We start from the raw sequence: 19,021 nt of genomic DNA, 5'->3' as shown, positions 1-19,021 counted from the left end.
GAAAATGGTTTCATCAAACCATACCAAACACCCATGACATGGGTGTAGTATTGCAGGCATAAAATAAATTAACAAGAACCCACTTCCATTTTAAAAAATAGCAACACTGTTCGGAAGATTTCGGCAGGGTGGAAATCTGCGAAAAGAAGAATGTCGAATGAAAAATAAGAAGCTGATTGTCACTTCTTGTCTTAGGTATAACTGTGAAAAAAGCTAACCCATATCAATGTACTGGATACTAAGGTGTGGCAATGCTGTATTGATCTCTCGCTCAATTTCTGTAACTTTATTACGTAATAAAGTTCAACTCCATATATTTTTCATATAGGGTGATGAGCCTATTTTCACCATAATAAGCAAGGTGCCTCACTAGTTCGGTAATTTCTTGCCTTACAATCAATGGAATGCGTAAAAATTGACATCAACCGCTTTGCTTCGTTTTTAAGAACCAATATAATAACACAAATGTGTTGAAAACAGTGAGACTCTCGTGTTTGAGCACAAAGAAAACTCGAATCGAGTGCCCCTATTGTTGCGCTACCATTTGAATCAATGCGTTGAACAAAGATGGCAGACACTGCTCTAACCAACGGCTTCAAATGGGTAGGGTGATAATAGAAACATGGCGCAAATAGGCTCATCACCCTATCTGCTGTCCACGTGCTTTACAGAGATCGAGCGAGAGAGCAATAGCATTGCCACACCTTAGTATCAACCTCATTGAACCCATATAGCTAATTTCACTATCAAGGAAGACCGATATGAATGACTTTACATTTTCGTAGAAAATCAATAAAAATATTTAGATTTAGTTTTAAGGGTTGAACATATATATTTTGTTATATTTCGATCTATCTAGAGTTTTAATCGGAATAAAAGAAGAATTTTATTCTTCATTTTATGACCCAATTTTCTATAATATTTTCAACCTTCATTGCTATATAAACATGTAAATAAAAATCTTTCGGATGAAGGTATGGAATTAAATGGTTGAAATACGCTGGAGGACAGTATTTCACACGTTCTCGTTTTATGAACTGCCGCCTTAAAAGAGACGAAATGGCCAAAGGTATTAAAAGAATTGATGGTAATTGATTGACGTTTTCAATTTCAAATGAATGCTACAGTAACACAATCTCATTTTCGTACATTGCTATGCAAAATGCTTATATGCATTTTACAAGTAAACAATTAGTTTACGAGACATTTTATTTATGTAGAAATAGTTTACTAGACAGCATAGCGAAGATACAATAATTATCTTTGTACTACAAATGCTAATTTTTTCAAAAATGATCATAATTCTAAAGGTAGTCAAATATACACGCAATTTCATATTCCTACAGCACACATATTTTTTCAAAAATCAATTGAAATTTCTATAATAAATATTCAATGTGGTAGCTTTTGTTTGTAATTACAGTTTTCAATCGTATTGGAAAGCTGACCACTAGTTTCTGTGTGTATTCAACTTAAAATTTATCCCATTCTTCTAAATAGTAGTTTCTAAGATCATTCTCAGTATAATAATTTTTCTAGTCAGTTAATAAACGGGGTCCGCAGTCGAGAATCCATAACATTTAAACAATTATAAATTTACTCTAAACGTTTTTTGCACGCCTTATGCTTTAGGTTCTTCTCCTGATCGAATTTCCAATATCCATCATTTCTTAATAAAAATACCATTTTTCGGACGCTTTACTTTAAAAATTATTTTAAGATATTCATATTAAAATACACATTCTGATCCATCATTCCATCAATGAAGACCAAATTTCTAGCACTTCTAGTGGACATATAATACCCCATACAATAACTTCACTAAGCTGCTGTTATAAGACTTTTACGTCCAGGCCTGAGTTCGATTTTCTCCACTCGAAACAACAGCCATTTCAGTCAAAGATGTTGAATTTGGACTCGTAGACAAATTTTACAATCTTTCCAATATTCCTACAAAATGTTTCAATGTTGTTTAGTAAATAACAAATCAATTCTTTGTTCTACTCATTGATGAAGCACTTCTTGCTCAGAACACAGGCACTGTAATTATCCGTTCTCCATAGACTACGAGCCGTACCAGAGCAGACTTATACTTAAATGCTATGATTCAATTTTTTTACCAAGTATATAACATTAATTAATTACTCGATTTTCCCAAATTTTTCTAATTCAAAATCGTTTATCCTTCATGGTAAATTTTTTACGGTTCAAGTTTTTCGCAATACCTTCTCTACGTTTCGCCACATCAAAGTTTTCAGCGACATGGTAAATAGTTGGACGCAACCTTTGAACAATTTCAAAGATTTCATGAAGTGATTTAGCGTCATTTTGGTAATAATTGGTTTCCGTCCCAAAATGGCAGTTAGTTTACTTTTTTAACAATTACGTTAATTTGAAGGAATTTCTTAAACAAGTGTAGAGGAAACTGTGCCAATCAACACTTTTCTGTAGTCATAACATCTATTTTTCTAAGTAAAACAAAAAAATAAAGAAGTAACAGGTCTTAAATTACAAATTGATTGACTTTTCATAAGTGTACGAATATGAAATTGTGCCATTTTCACACCAAGTAATGATTTTTTATGTGTTGTGTACGGAAACTTGCACACTTTAGATTACAAATGATAAGAAAATGACAGATGATGATTCTACTACCACATTTACAAAACAATACCTATATTAAATAGCGCAAACATTTATGAAACAATATTAAACATATACACTAGAAGTGTACGAATACGAGATTGTGTCACTGTATAACTTTTAAATCTGTTCCATTTAATCAACGAGCACTACAAAAAACATATTCCACAACTAGTTTGGAATCTCAAAAGATGAAAAATAATTATTATATTGTATATTACCAACCGTGTTAATAATTTAAATTTTTCGATATAATCAACCAAATCCCAAATAGAATGATTATAACAATTTTCGACAATATAGTCTTTTCAAAGTGAGTTTAATGAGCTGTGGTTTTAGTATTGTTTAATATACGGAAATGGTATTATGAGAAACGGTTTTCCGGGAAGTGGTACACTCAGCGAAATAATTTTATGGGAAGTGTTATAAAAAGAAATGACGAATAACCGGGTGTTAGAATGTACTGGCTTTGCACTTCCCAGCAGAATAAAACACGATTTGTTCCAAAATGCTAGTGCGCCTCGGAAGTTTTTATCGATGGCTGCATATAAACTATAATGTGGGTTGTGATATTACTTTAAAAAAAGCTCAGCATAGCTTTGGAAAAAAATCAAAAACGTTGGATATTACCGTTAATATTTTTACATCTATATATAATTTCTTGGATCATTAGTATAAAATAATTCATGCTTCCTACTTTATGTTTACGTTTTTGATCTTTGTGTGTAGGAATGGAAAAGTTTTTAATTTATTGACATAATTAAAGGCTTATTTTTGTAATGAATAGATTAATGAAAGCGGAATGAAATGATTATTATTACTCCATTTCTCTTATTTTCATTCCTCAATGAAAGGATTTTAAAATTTCGAAAAAATCGAACGATTTCTACACTATCAGCGATAGTCTACAAAAAGTTTAAGAATACCTTACCAATACCAAACATAACAAAGGACACTCCGAATCAGTCTTTATAAACCATTTTCAGAATGTCTGCATGTATAAGCCTTGAAATACAAAGTTACTTTACGCTCGTCCGGACATGCCGCAGACTCAGGTGATTCACATTTCTAATGCCAACAGATCCTAGCTCCTGCGATAGCAAACAAAGCGTTAAGTTGCCGAGACGCTCATATGGCCCCTTCCCCGCTTTTCGAAACTTTCTTCCTTCAACTCCTTGCTCTCCTTTAGCTCTTAATATTGAAAAATATACTCCACATTCCAGTCCCTTGCTAATTTAATGCCGTTACAACATTTAACAAATTGACCTATTGTTGTTAACAAAAAAATGGGGAAAAATAATGAGCATTCGTTAAGTTTTGAATCCAATGGAAACTGGCAGTGTTATGTACAGGATCCACATTAGGCTACGGATTCTACGTTTGTGACGATAGCTTCTTCGTTTCAGTAACTCATTACAGTACAGGAATAAACTCTCTCTCACATCAAAGAGTTTCCGTAGTTCTATTTGTGATGGCCTCGAGAATACAGTCACTGTGCTTAAGAATAGATGAGATATCAATATGTCTGGTTATTCGTATATTCATTGAATGAATATTAAATTGCATAATTCTTTCTTTCATGAGCTGTTCTTCTAGATTATATATTTTCTTTTTGAACAATTACACGTTGAATGCATGAAGAACTAATCTAAGTTAATCCTTACATGCCCAACTTTTTTCTAGCGTTCATAGGGTTCAAGAAACACGAAAAACCCGCTTTGAAAGATGCTTCTTTCGCAGTGATGGAAACTGCTCAATATTTACCTTCCGGTGCTCAACACGATTCTCCTAGAAAATTTTCAATATTCTATATGCTAGGAAAAGATAGTCGAAGATACGCTTTAGCAGTTTTCAATAATAATGGAAAATAATGAAGATATATCAAAATTTCATTTATCAACGCCAACTGTCAGTATCTCGGGTGGTACTGCTCCAGCAGAGTTATATCAGACTAATAACAATAACTTCAGTTCTAAGTTCTAATAGTCCCAGTTACTAGTCTTCCTTGTCTTTGTGAGTAAATTCTGTCTAAATCAAAAGTTTTAGCAGTTTTAAAACGTTGTTGTTTACAAACAACATGGACATAAAGAAGTTGATGTACCTTTTATTTGAGTGAAGATTTCTTGAGGTATATACAATAGAATAAAATGTTGATCGAGGCTTATCAGCTTCCAGAGTAATTCATAATTTATTCCCAATTCTGCTAGACAGTGCAAAACCAGTGCAATCCACTGCCCCGATGTTTTTCAAAGAAAAACAGTAATATAATAAACTTTAAAGTTGATAAAATATGATTATTTACGTATATGTCCTTTTTATATCAGCTATCGTCAGAGTTCTATTATGAAATAATATGTTCGCAATGTAAATAAAATAAAATTTCTATTTTCTGGGAGGTTTTTGAGTTTCATCGACAATAAATAAGTATTGAAAATAAAAAACTAGTGTTCGTAGTTTCTGATAAGAACTGTTTGAAAACTATTTCGTTTGCTAACTACGAATTGCTGCACCAGGAATAAGTTCGCCGTTTTGCATTTTTTGAGCCAAAAGTTCATGGAATCCGATTTTTCCTGAATATTCCTGAATGAAGAACACTTGTTTTATTTTGCCTAAAATATACAAATAGCACATTTTTCGATTATCTAGATGACCGCTCTCACTTTTTATGGCGCGGCTACACTGTTTATCACTATGCTCACCGTCAAGTAGACCGATGTATATTCCATCAAGCTTTAGATAAGCTTCAAGAGAATTCACTTGACAAAGAACTGATTTTTAATATTTCGTAATATTTGCATTTTAGGCGGCCTATATTTTCTTCAAATTACGTCATAATGTCCTTTGAAAATATCATAATTAATTACACCACAGATCATGGCGCAATACGACTTACCTGCTTGAACGAATCATATAGGATAGCTGCCAATATTGTCCGTAACAGCCTTCTATTCATTAGTATACGGCCTAATTCTGTATAGTACAATTGATTATATTATTACCATCAATAAAAGACGTTTAGGCTCGGTTCTAAATGTGTGTAAACATTTACCACTGCTATATCAAATAAAGCTAGCGCCCGAAACATGTTTGGCAAACGTTTGTAGAAGGCGCAGTAATCTATGCAGTGTGCAGAAGTGCAACTCTCAAACAAATATATAGGTAATAGTGTGACACTGATTGCCAACGTTTACCTGTTTTAAAGTTTACCCCGGTTTTCAATGAATTTTGTTCTCGCTTAAAGGTCTGTTATCTGTGGTAATGCCCTACATAAACTGATAGTACGCATAAATTATCGCGATGTTAAATAAAAAAAATATTACATAACATTAAAACTATTCTAAGCGTTTCGTAACTTGTGAGAAAGATGTATAGTACCATACTCTTAGCTGCATATATAATGAAAATGATTGCATCGTTGTAAGCAGCAATGGCAGTCAAATTATTACTGTATTATTTTTTGAAAAATCTTAACATGCAAAAAACACATATCAGTTTTGTTGTTAATGCTTTTGATCGATGATTATCTCGTCTCCGGAACGGATGTTATAGCTATATAACCGTTTATGTGGATATTTCATTTCTTCTAATCCTTGCAGATCGCGCAAATCTTGATCAACGTAGAACAGACGCATCTTGGTAGCGGGAAGCCCGACAATACGTTCCAAACGAGCTTTTAGATCAACCACAGTCCTGCGAAAAAAGGGAAATTCCGATGTATTAAAAATTGGTGGCTAAATGATAGCCATGGGATAATATATATATATATATATATATATATATATATATATATATATATATATATATATATATATATATATATATATATATATATATATATATATATATATATATATATATATATATATATATATATATATATATATATATATATATATATATATATATATATATATATATATATATATATATATATATATATATATATATATATATATATATATATATATATATATATATATATATATATATATATATATATATATATATATATATATATATATATATATATATATATATATATATATATATATATATATATATATATATATATATATATATATATATATATATATATATATATATATATATATATATATATATATATATATATATATATATAGGGTTAGATATAAGGAAACATAATTCATTAATCATTTGATCAAAAAACTTCAAATAAATTTATGTTGCTTCAAATGTTTTTTATTCGGTATTCCATCATACTTCGAATAAAATAAAAGCGGTAATTCCAAAAAAGTGAAGATATTTTCTGTTGTGTATCTTCCGAACTCCCTTCTCAGGCGAGTATTTTGCTTTTAATGACGATCCGCTCCCTGAAAATCTTCTGGTTTCTAGCATACCATCGTGTACAACTCATTCAAATAATCTGTCGTTGTTTCAACGAAATATAATTTCGCCACCATCGCCGAGACTTCACAAATTCACGCTGCGCTGCCATCACCGGAACGCCTGTTATACCGTACTAAGGAAGCTCACGAGCGCTTCCGAACTATCATCTCAGGCGAGAATTATACTTTAATTTACGATCCGCTCCCCGAAAACCTTTTGGTTTCTAGCATGCCATCGTGTACATAACGTCCTTGCAATATGCCGGCACGCTTGGCACGTGGCGTTGGCGGTTTGCGGTTGTACTACCAAAATGTCAGAGGGCTAAGGACCTAAACCAAGAACTTGAACTTGGCTGCTGTTGAGGACCTAAACCAAGAACTTGAACTTGGCTGCTGTTGACGGCGACTACGATATTTACGTTCTGGCAGAATCTTGGCTTGATGATCGTATTACATCAATGAATCTTCGGGGATTTTTACGCGGTTTATCGTGTGGATCGAAGCGCACGTAACAGCATCCATGGTCGCGACAGGGGAGTTTTGATCACTGTTTCTTCCGCACTTGCCTCCTGTGAATATGGGGTGGATAGTTCAACAAGCATTGAAGCTGTTTGGACGAAGATTACTACGAAGACGAAGATCTACTTTATTGGAGCTATTAACATTCCTCCAGAAAGGCGGTTTGACTGCACTATTACGCAGTTCCATCTAGATACTATAGAACACGCTTCTTCACAGGCAGATGCAACCGATATGATACTAGTCCTTGGTGATTTCAACCAACCAGGACTCATGTGGGTTTCTTCTGGACGTAGATACGCTTACCCCAACCCGTTATCATTGACAACAAATCTTGCCAGCCGCTTAGTTCCATTTCCATCATTAGTTCACCACAATATGAAGAAACTTTACCTGTGAATCGTCGTAATTTTCTGATTTAGTAGCACTACGCCGCTCTCTACGTGGATGTAGATGTTGAGGTCGATCTCTAAAACCGATTACTCTTTGACTATGTTGAAAACTCCGTGCCAGAATGTTAACCTGGCCTCCCTGGTATAACGCCATGCTTTGGAATCTGAAACGCATCCGTGCCTTAGCTCTAAGTGTGTACACAAATCGACGATGCCCTATTTTCAAGCACTTTTCGCTTTTCACAATAAATTGTACAAAGGATATGTGAACCGCATCCAACAAATATTACGACAAAACCCGAAGGACTTCAGGGCGAAGGACGAAGAGAAAGAAAACGGGTCTTCCATCTAGGGTGGTCTACAATGATGGAGAAGCGACTACGACGGCGGCAAAATGCTCCCTATTTGCCAACTACTTCTCGTGTGCCTTCACGATTGATGCGCCATCTGCCATCGAACTCTAAAACGCGGCCCATCATGTTCTCGTTGGTGCGGTGGACATAGATGTATTCACCATTTCAGTACAATCGGTTCTCTCTGCAATACAGAAAACGAAATCGTCTTATGTTCCAGGACAAAGTGCTATGCCGTCAGCTATTCCGAAAAAATACTCCGATAGTTTAGCGATCCCAATGACGCATCTTTTCAATATGTCGCTTCAACAGCAAAAATTTCTCGATGATTGGAAGTATTCAGTTATGTTTCCGGTACACAATAAAAATGACAAAAGAAATATCCAGAACTACCGGGGAATCACATCGCTAAGAATCAAGTCCAAAATCTTCGAATCGCTTATCAATGAGGTGCTGTTTTTTGCTAATAAACATTACAGAAGCACGGATTCTTCCCTGATCGATCGGTTGAGACGAATTTAGTTAGCTTCACATCGTTTTGTTTAAAGAAAATATCCAGGAAACTCCAGGTGAACACGGTCTACACAGACCTTAAGACCGCTTTCGACACTGTGTACCATGAAATACTGCTAGCAAAGCTTGATAAACTAGAAGATTCTGCACTGGCTTCGATCCTAACTTGTGTCTGAATCTTCTTCTAATAATTCCGGAGTTCCTCAAGGTAGTACACTAGGTTCGTAACTATTTTCATTGTTCATGAATGATGCGGTCTTCGTTCTAATGTTGTGAGGGAAACTGTTTTTCGCCGATAACTTGAAATTTTTTCTTGTCATAAGGAATGAAGCCGATTACCGTAAGCAGTGCCTCATTGATACATTTTACAACTGGTGTCAAAGAAACATTTTGACCTATGGCGGTAAGCTTGAATCTAGTTGGTACCGCTACACGGTATTATCTTTGATTTTAGGCCGAAGTTTAGTCCGGTCTAAGACGTTAATACCTGCCATTACAGAAATGGCTGCATCCTGAAGCCAAACGAAAACAGTGTAAAAGGCCGGCTCCTCTTGCATACATCTTAATAATTTGAATCAACTTCATGTGCAATATTATGACCCATGTTGCACACAAACCATATGAGGGCAAGCAAGCAAGTTTGATCCCGTACGAAAAACAGGTCCAATCGTATTTTAAATTCCATTTTTTATATTCATTATCGTCCCATATCTAGAAGGTACTACACGCTCATTTCAAAACGCCACATCGAAGAGTTATATTGCAGGTTAGCAGAAGTCGAATCATTTTGAAACAAACCGTAGAACGAAATTTTATAATATACAATTAAAGCTGCATTAAATACAAATTGTTTTCGTTTATTAGTTTACCTGTGGCAATCAAAATGAGAGAAGTTTAATTTGCCCACAATGTTTTAGTTATTTTAAGACGAGGAAAAGAAAAGAATCACAATTTGTACCCTTTTCTAGTTATATCTTCTCACAAAGAATACAATAAGCAAGTGGAAGTTTCTTTACATTTTTACCGTTTTCGAAAGAGCTCAAAACTAAGATTAAATAAAAAATTGTTAATAAATCCATGCCATACAACCTAAGTAGCACTTTTAAATATGACGGCAAATAATCTGCTACAAATATTCTTATTTTGATCGTTATTTAAATGATATCGAAGCTTGCTTATATTGTTTCGCAATTTATAATTTTCTAGGATATCTTGAACGATTTGCATTTCCGCTGTAGAACAAATTTTCGTTTAATTCTTAATGATAGAACATATATGGGTATGAAAGAGTTGTGAAGGCTGAGACTGGACAGATGATGAACAAAAGGGGGATTGCGTACACACTTAAAAAATTTACATTTTATTTTAGATGCACATAAATGCAACGTCACAATTCACTTGAATTTACATTCAAGAACAGGTGAAAATGTACTTTGTTCACAATTCGCCATCTCCATTCAACCGAGTTCTACATCAAAAGAGACACAATATTTTATTTCACTTGTCAAAACATGTAAAATTCCGAGTTTGTACCGAACACGCATCGCGAATAGGTCGCCTACTGTTAAGCTCCGTAAATTGTCGCTTATACACAGTAGTGTCAACGACACGACCTGAAACTTCATGTAACTTTCTGATGAAAAAGTGTCCGAGTAGTTTACCGCCAGTTACCAGTTCATTGAGTCACCCCCCGAAACAGTTAAAAAAAGAATTCTTCAGCAACACTTCTTTGTTTATTTGATTTTCTGTTGCTGTATAGCAACCATATTGATTCCGTAAAGCTTTCGATTAATTCAGCGTTCTCCATGAATTAACTTATTAAATATTTAATAATAAAACAGTTGCATTTTGTACGGACGTTCGCATTGATAAGGAAGTTATTTTGAAAAAAGTTGGTGTCCAATAAATATGCCGCTAACTGCTGAACAAGCGATGCTTCAAGTACAGGTAAATCATGAGAACGAAAGCGAAATTCTTAATTTTTAGTATACGTAACATTTCATTTGGGTAGGAACGACTCCGTTCGCTTAAATCGGTTATTGTTGAAATAGAGAATGAGCGGAAGAGAAACGAACCCAACATCGTAAATGCGAGAAATAAAGAAACAATCCGAAGAGGTGCGCTTATGAAAATGCTACAGATTTCGGCTCAAACGCTACCACTCTTTGTCAGTAAACCTGGAGAAAAAAATTCACCGCTTTGTGGTAGCGTTCCGGCTGATAGTACTTACGTTGCAAAACCGGGGGTGACATGGTTGCCGCTCATGTTAAAGGTCTCGAAGATGAAGAAAATTGGATACTTGCCGAAGTAGTACAATACATCTCGTCTGCCAACAAGTACGAAGTGGACGATATTGATGAAGAGCAAAAGGATCGACACATTTTGAGTAAGCGCAGTATTGTTCCGCTTCCTCTTATGAGAGCTAATCCGGAAACAGATGGACAGGCAGTTTTCCCTAAAGGGACAACCGTATTGGCACTATATCCACAAACTACCTGCTTTTATAAAGCAGTTATTAATCAACTATTATCAATTATTATCTCTGTTCGGCGAACTTTGTCATTATAGTAGGAATATACGAGCCAGTTTTCAGAGTGCACCATGTGCAGCGGTGGTCGAACGCGTTTGTGTGACAAGGAAAATACAATAGATCCTGATACGACGTCCAAAAGATGAATGTTCAAAATGTCTGAAAAGAAATCTTTTAGTACTCGATGTACGATAGAAAACTCACACCATGTCACCTACATTTATGTATGTTGTCTGGCCCATGAGTTGCCACCGCAACCAGATTGGGGTTGATGTACTTGTAATCACCAATCTATCGGCTAAAACGCGACCTTGTGAGTGCACATGTTCAATTGGATTTTTACCTTCGATTGCAATAATTTTCTGTCCCTTTCCTGCTCCTCCGAGATTTACGGTCCACATTGGAATCGTACTAAGCTTCCCAGAGCGGAATTCAATAAAATATCCCCTGATTGTGGTAGTTTCACGATCAGTGCTGAAGATGTAGACGTTGTTAGCGTACTTGGCAGAACTTTCCGGTAATACGTGAGCTTCGTTTTTCTCATCCAGAATAAGCAAACCTTTCAAAAAGTCTGGCCCTGTCTCGTGCAGAAGAGTTATCTGCTGAATTTTGTACGGCAACTGAATGATTCCTCCGTTTACGGGTTGTGCAGTGATTGGATTGAACTGATAGATTATTCCATTTTTAGTATGTTTATCTCTACCAAGGATAACGCATTGTGCTGCCAGTGGATAGAATCGAGAAGTTCTCTGAACCAACAGTTTCATATTTTGCCCATTGCCGAAACTGGTTATCTCCGGAAGGTATCAAACCCAGTGCTGCTTACCACTGATGTTGTCAATGCCAAACATTTTACCACTGCTAGTTACAACAATCAGCATTTTATGTGCGACGGTAACTATTTGAAATAAATAACGGATTCCAAAGTGTTGCTAGTTTCATGCATTTTGTCGTGTAATTTGAAATTTGACAGTACCAGTTACCTGAGTCACTGAGGGGTAGTCAGATTTGCGATACAGTTTTGGAATGCTAGTGTCTAGTCGTGTCGTTGGTAGTGTATTGTGCCGGTTCAATCATTAGATCAATAGATATTTGGCGCCGCAAGTGATTTACTTAAAAAGGGTTGTAGTTTGGTTACTTAACAACCGAAAAGCTGTGTATATCGCTGCGGAAGCGTAGCTCAACAATTTGTGACGCCGGTGCTCGGCCACCCGGACATCGTGAGACAATCGTTCAAAAATAACCTAATTCAGAACAGCGATCAAGAAAACGTGCGTGCAATAGCGAATAGGTACAACACAAGGTGGAACGCAAGATTGAATACAAGTCTACCAAGTTCGATACAGGTGACGCAGGATTGAAAATAAAGCTTGCGAACAAGTAAATAGTTAACCGAGGCCAATGGGGCTGCATACGCCTCCTCCCGATAGGGAGGGAGGACCATCCTCTAGCCACGCTATACCTGATTATATGAACTCCGGGGATGTAATCGACACACAAACACTCTTAATGCGGGCGGTAAATGAAGAGGGGGAGGCGGAGCAACGACTACCCGCTAACCCATTCTTGATCTTTCAATCCGTAAGGACGAAACTTCAAACCGATCCCACGAATATTATATCTGCAGTCAAAGAAGCCAGAGGCATACCTCCCCGAAACGATCTTCATGGGACTAGTCCGCACCCCCGTTCGCCAACATTTTCCGACACCTATGATGTGCTATAACTGTGGAAAATACGGTCACGGTAGCCGCTCCTGCCCCAACCCGCAGATATGTCTGACATGTAGCGAAAAAACACGAGATCAGTAAAGAATACCTGTGCAAAGCACCAAATAAATGCATTAACTGCGGAGGGGAGCACTCAACCCGCCATCGTGAATACATTGACGAGCAAAATATAATTAAAATAAAAGTTTCCAATAACCTATCATTCTCGGAGGCGAGAGCAATCATAACGAAAAGAAAGACAGTAGACACTCTTAAAGAACGATTGAACCCCAACCTAGATGACAAGGACAAAACCATAAAACTACTACGAGATGAGCTGACAAAACTTAAGCAAAGTAACCTCAATCAGCAAGTGGACAACGCAAAAGATAACGAGATACGCAGCTTGAAAACCCAACTGGCGGAGACAAGACAACAACTTGAAGAGGTTTTAGGAGAACTAGCCGCCCTTCGAGGTGCATTCAAAGACTTCAGTAAACAAAAACTTGACGGAAAATTCGAAGACAGCAAGGAAAAACAGCAACCTACTATCGGTGCTATCCCAAAAAATAGCAAAACTTCAGAATAGATGGACTCCACCGACGAAAGCCAGAAAAAGGAGAGCTTCAAATAAGAACGCAAAAGGAACATGGAGCGAAATCACAAAAGGGAGGACAAATCGAGGAGTCCAATCAAGAAGAAGGCGGAAGCCAACTCGACAATGGAACAACGAAGGAATACGATAATCAGACCTAGCTCCATAGAACCCATAGAAAAATTCAACCAGTATCGAAATAAAGAGGGTACAATCACTATCGAATTCTCCGACTGAAACAGACAATAACGAACTACAAATTTGACCGCCATCAAATAGAGTTAATTCTGGATCAAGAAGGAAACATGAAACAAATATCAAACGAAATAACATCAAACCACTCGCCTGCGCTGACCCCGACCGGGGACGTTCCGGCACACCCCGATGCACCCCCGGCGGCTGTCGGCGTGGGACCATTGGAAAATCTTCAGGCAAGTACAAATAATATGTTATGTATTCTGGTTGTTGATTTTTCTCGGTGAAATTAAAAACGATACCAGTTTTCTTCGTCGTTACGTAATGTTTCGGCCTACTATGCTTCAGCCATCGTCGGACGCAAGAATTCACTCCAAACACACTCCATTCATACACATCTTTTGCCGACTGACGAACGATTTGTCCTGTTCGGCTGTCTGCATTCGCTATTCTCGCTATTTACAAACTTCACTAATTTCACCGAGAAAAATCAACAAACAGAATATAACAATTTTGCGGTGACATATAAACTATAAATAAGTACAAATAATACCATTATAATGCAAATTAGTACCCCGTTTCAAAATCTCCCAGCAGACACCCCACAAATTGGTACTACTTTCGGCAGGTATCGAGCAGGCGGGCCGACCGCTTAGGAAAAAATCACAAGAACAACAACAGAATACTCGATGGAATCGACCTTGACAACTACTCAGGCAAAGCAAACAGACGAAGCATTAAAATTGTCAACCAACGAATGCATCGGCGGACCGAACCCTCCCAGTAGCCCTACAGTGGTAGGGCAAGACGGACGAAATACCGGCCGCACAACCCACAGTTTCCGGTCACCTTCCCATCGCTACCTCAGTCCAGTAGCCGGATGCTCATGGCACCCAGTCACATTCACAGACAGAAGAAGCGCCAATGAAATCAACGGCCACACGGCAATGAACACCATACCACTCGTCTATTCGACAATTATCGGAGAAAATGCTCCGAACGAACTACCCACCAACCCCAGTTTGCCCAATTCAAGAAAGGAAATGCTCAAACCGAATACCGAAGTTTTTCTGCACCGTACTAGGAGGGTCAAGAACGAATCAAAAAAGAAGAATCCCAAAGTTAAAGAATATCCGGGTATCGTACAACCCATCACACCACCCACATCGACAATCCAATCCATCAGTACCAGTGTAACAGAACATCATAGCTTCAGATTGGCCATACACAATCCGGGGGGGGGGGGAATGCTTAATCGCCATACAATGGAACGCCAACGGTCTAAAAACAAACCTTGGAGAACTGCAGCACATGATCGCACAAACGGAACCAATTTGTCTGGCTTTACAAGAAACTCACCTACGAAAATACATGGACCCAACACCGTGGTTCGGAAACCGATACAATTGGGATACCGCTAGCGGTCCAATCTACATCAGACAGTAGGTCTTGGTATCAGAGTAGATCTGCAAGCTGAACCAATCTCACTCGACACAGATTTAATCGTGGTAGCCAAATGGATTACGTACCCTAGGCAATGTACGATAGCAACAATATACATTCCTCAAAATGTACGAGATGTCAAAGCCAAACTACCGATTTCAACGCCCACCACACGGCGTGGGGGTCATCCCGCTGCTGTCATCGTGGTAATGCAATCATGGAAGCGGTAGAGGAAGCAAATGCTGTCATCCTAAATGACGGAAGCTTAACATTCACGCGCGGCAGAACTGAATCTGCAATCGATCTAACGATCTGCTCTAGGTCAATGGTAGGCTCCTGCGGATGGTCGATCCATAAGGACACGAGTGGCAGCGACCATTACCCCATAGAGATACACTACAACCGGACACCGCCGACAACCACTAGAAGAAGACGATGGCGGTATGACCAAGCGGATTGGGCTGCTTATGAAGCAACTATAGACGATCGCCTCGATAGAGACCGACAATACTCACCAACGGAAATTGCAGAGGTAGCACATCAAGCAGCACAAACAAGCATCCCACGAACCAGTGGATTACCTCCACCTAAGGTGGTTTACTGGTGGAATAACGAGATAGCAGCAATTTTTAAAGCGCGCAGGAAAGCCTTACGACTGCTTAAAAAACGCCAAATAACCATCCAGAATGGGATGATAGGTCGGCAGACTTTCGAAAGAAAAGGAATGAGGGAAGAGCAGCTATCCAGAAAGCAAAAGCAGACAGTTGGTCAGAATTCCTTGACGGCAAAGGTCCAGAGTCCTCGACGGCGGAATTATGGAGAAGGGTAAACGCAATTAGTGGCAAACGCCGACAGAACGGACTGTCTCTCGAGATTAACGGAGTAACGACCGTGGATCCCGAAGAAATTGCGAATGAAGTAGGGCGGCATTTTCAACTCATGGCATCAGATGAATTCCTTCCGTCTAATTTTGCAAACCGCAAAGCAATTCATGATGCGACACCGACAGTGTTCACACCCGATTCCAGTCAACATTACAATAGGCCGTTCTCTGGACCGGAGTTAGCAGCAGCACTCAGTGCATCCAGTGGAAATTCCGCGGGTCTCGACGAAGTGGGATATCCTCTCCTTCGACACCTTCGGCCAGCCGGGAAAAGGGCGCTTCTAGACAGCTTCAATAGACTGTGGGAGGGTGGACCCTTCCCAGACGACTGGCGGACGGCTCTCGTCGTGCCGTTACCCAAAAAATGCCAGAGTAAGAGATCAGTAAGTGATTTTAAACCGATAAGCCTGTTACCATGTACTGCTAAAACTTTCGAAAGGATGGTTAACCGGAGATTATCAACCTTTCTGGAAGATAACGAACTGCTAGACAAACGACAATTTGCTTTCAGAAAGGGCTTAGGACCGGGTCTTCACCTGGGCTCTCTATGAGAAGTAATACACCAAACACTAAACAGCGGCCAAAATGCCGACATAGCAATATTGGATATTGCAAAAGCGTACAACACTGTTTGGCGAGCAGGAATTCTTAAACAATTACACAAAGGGGGGGTGGCCGTTTCGTGAAAGAATTTCTCAGCAACCGTTGCTTTAAAGTAGGTATTGGGGGAACCCTCTCTGAAGAATTCGTTGAAGACAACGGAGTCCCCCAGTCGATGGGCAAACTCGGTTGGCTTCAACATCGCTGTAAGCAAGAGCATTATAACCCATTGCTGTGGATCTCACCACATAGCCACTGACAGACCGGTCATTTTGAACGGATCAGTAATTCCGTTTCGGAAAGAACCAAAAATTTTAGGAGTCACTCTGGACAGGAAAATGACGTGCATACCTCACTTTCGGCAGATCAAGAGAGACTGCCAAAGTCAAAAGCGCTTAGTCCGGACGATAAGCTCGCGTCATCTGAAAAGCAATCGTAAAACCGCTCTAAACATATCACAAGCAATCATTAGTAGTAGAATCTTCTACGGTATAGAAATGACTAGTAGAAACTTAGAGGGACTCATAGAATATTTGGCCCCAGTCTATCACGGAGCGATTAGAATGGCCTCAAACTTACTACCAAGCACCCCAGCCGAAGCTGCATGCGTTGAGGCTGGCATGCTCCCCTTTCGATGGGCAGCAGCTGCGACGGTCCTCAGAAGAGCTCTTGGATTCCTTGAACGGACATCAGGAAATGAGTGTTTGCTGCAAAATATAGCCAACGATACCTACGAAAAGTACTCTGGGAATCTACTACCTATCATTGCCCGGCGGCATAGAAATTGGCCACGCTCCTGGTCGGACAGAGGTCCCAACATCGACATCAGTTTGTCGCGGAAAATCAAGGCAGGAGATTCCCCCAATGTCGTAGGAGTCGCGTTTCGGCAACTTCTGAATGGGAAATATCTTAACCATGTCCAAATTTTCACAGACGGATCGAAATCGGATGAAGGGGTTGGAGTGGGAGTAAGTGGTATTGGAACTGGCCTTGCCCTCCGCCTACCATCCTCCTGCTCCGTCTTCTCAGCCGAAGCGGCGGCTACAGCAACGGCAATCGCAAACAAAACGGAAAATATACCCACGGTGATATTCTCTGACTCACTAGCCGTACTCACGGCACTCGAATCTGGGCAATCGAAACACCCCTACATACAGGCGATCGAGATGACCTCCGATATTCTCACCACATTCTGCTGGATACCCGGACACAGCGGCATTCGGGGAAATACCGACGCAGACAGACTAGCAGCCACAGGTCGTAGAGCTAGAAAACTGATATCGATGGAAATTCCAACCACAGATATATACATCGAATTTACAAAAAAGGCGAAAGAAAACTTCACACTTCACTGGAGAGCATCGTATGGGCATCTACAAAAGATCAAGGGATCGCTGGAGACATGGGAGGACCGGAGGAGCAGAACTGAGCAGAAAATATTATCCCGGCTCCGAGTGGGTCACACAAAGATCAGCCACACCCACACCATATCTCGGGTTGATCATCCCTGCAAAACTAGGCGCACTGTGGAGGACCTGCTCGTCAACTGCAAAGAGCTGGAAGATCTCCGAAAAAATACCACATGTCTTCGTACATTCGAGAAATACTTTCTAATGATCCTGTACGCGAAGATAACCTTTTAAAATTTCTCAAAGATGCGAACTTCCTTAGTAATATATAATGGATTCCTCAACCGCAGGCCCTCCGCCGCGGTTGAGGAATCCATTATATATTACCGGGTGCTGGGGAGGTTTGCTGGCATCAACCAATACATATCTTCAAGAGGAGCCAACCTGCACAAATCTAAACAAGACAGCGGCCTGCACATGGGCCCTCCGCCACACCCGAAATGGGACGCTGGAAAGTTCTTCCATGGCCCACTGAACACCTATATCTTGACATACTCAAGAACACCCAGCGAGTGGAACTTCTATCAGACCCATTATGAGGACGAATCCTGCGCAGTATTCTAAAGAACATAAAGTTAAAACTGTTAAATGAAATGTACATTAAAATTTAAAAATCTAACGGTGAATGACCTCTGAGGTTAAAACCTAAATAAATAACAATAACAATAACAATGTAAAATTCCATTATTAGACAGCAAAATACGTCGCAATGCTGTTTACGTCAAATGTAGTTTTCATTTTTTCTAAGTGTGTAAGGTATTATCGGCAAAAATTGAACTCTTTTTTTTTGATACGAAGATTGTTTGTCTATTCAGTCAGGCACCACGTCGAAAATTTGTTTTGCGGTATACATCATAACTCAAAATCTACT

General features: G+C 38.8%; 1 protein-coding gene across 4 annotated transcripts in view; it reads right to left on the bottom strand.

Moving 5' to 3' along the window:
• Positions 1-1,090: 1,090 nt before the first annotated feature.
• The window catches only part of LOC131693348 (tubulin-specific chaperone cofactor E-like protein), a 150,260-nt gene continuing 132,329 nt past the window's right edge, over positions 1,091-19,021 (bottom strand). For all 4 annotated transcript variants that reach the window (XM_058981099.1, XM_058981100.1, XM_058981101.1 and 1 more), the window contains one exon: positions 1,091-6,333. In XM_058981099.1, the coding sequence (XP_058837082.1) occupies positions 6,144-6,333 (190 nt within the window). In that variant the 3' untranslated portion in view covers positions 1,091-6,143. The remainder of the gene's footprint in view (positions 6,334-19,021) is intronic.

This window comes from Topomyia yanbarensis, chromosome 3 (assembly GCF_030247195.1).
Source record: "Topomyia yanbarensis strain Yona2022 chromosome 3, ASM3024719v1, whole genome shotgun sequence".
Taxonomy (NCBI): domain Eukaryota; kingdom Metazoa; phylum Arthropoda; class Insecta; order Diptera; family Culicidae; genus Topomyia; species Topomyia yanbarensis.
The sequence above is the reverse complement of the archived record's forward strand: the minus strand, read 5'-3'. Positions and strand labels throughout refer to the sequence as shown.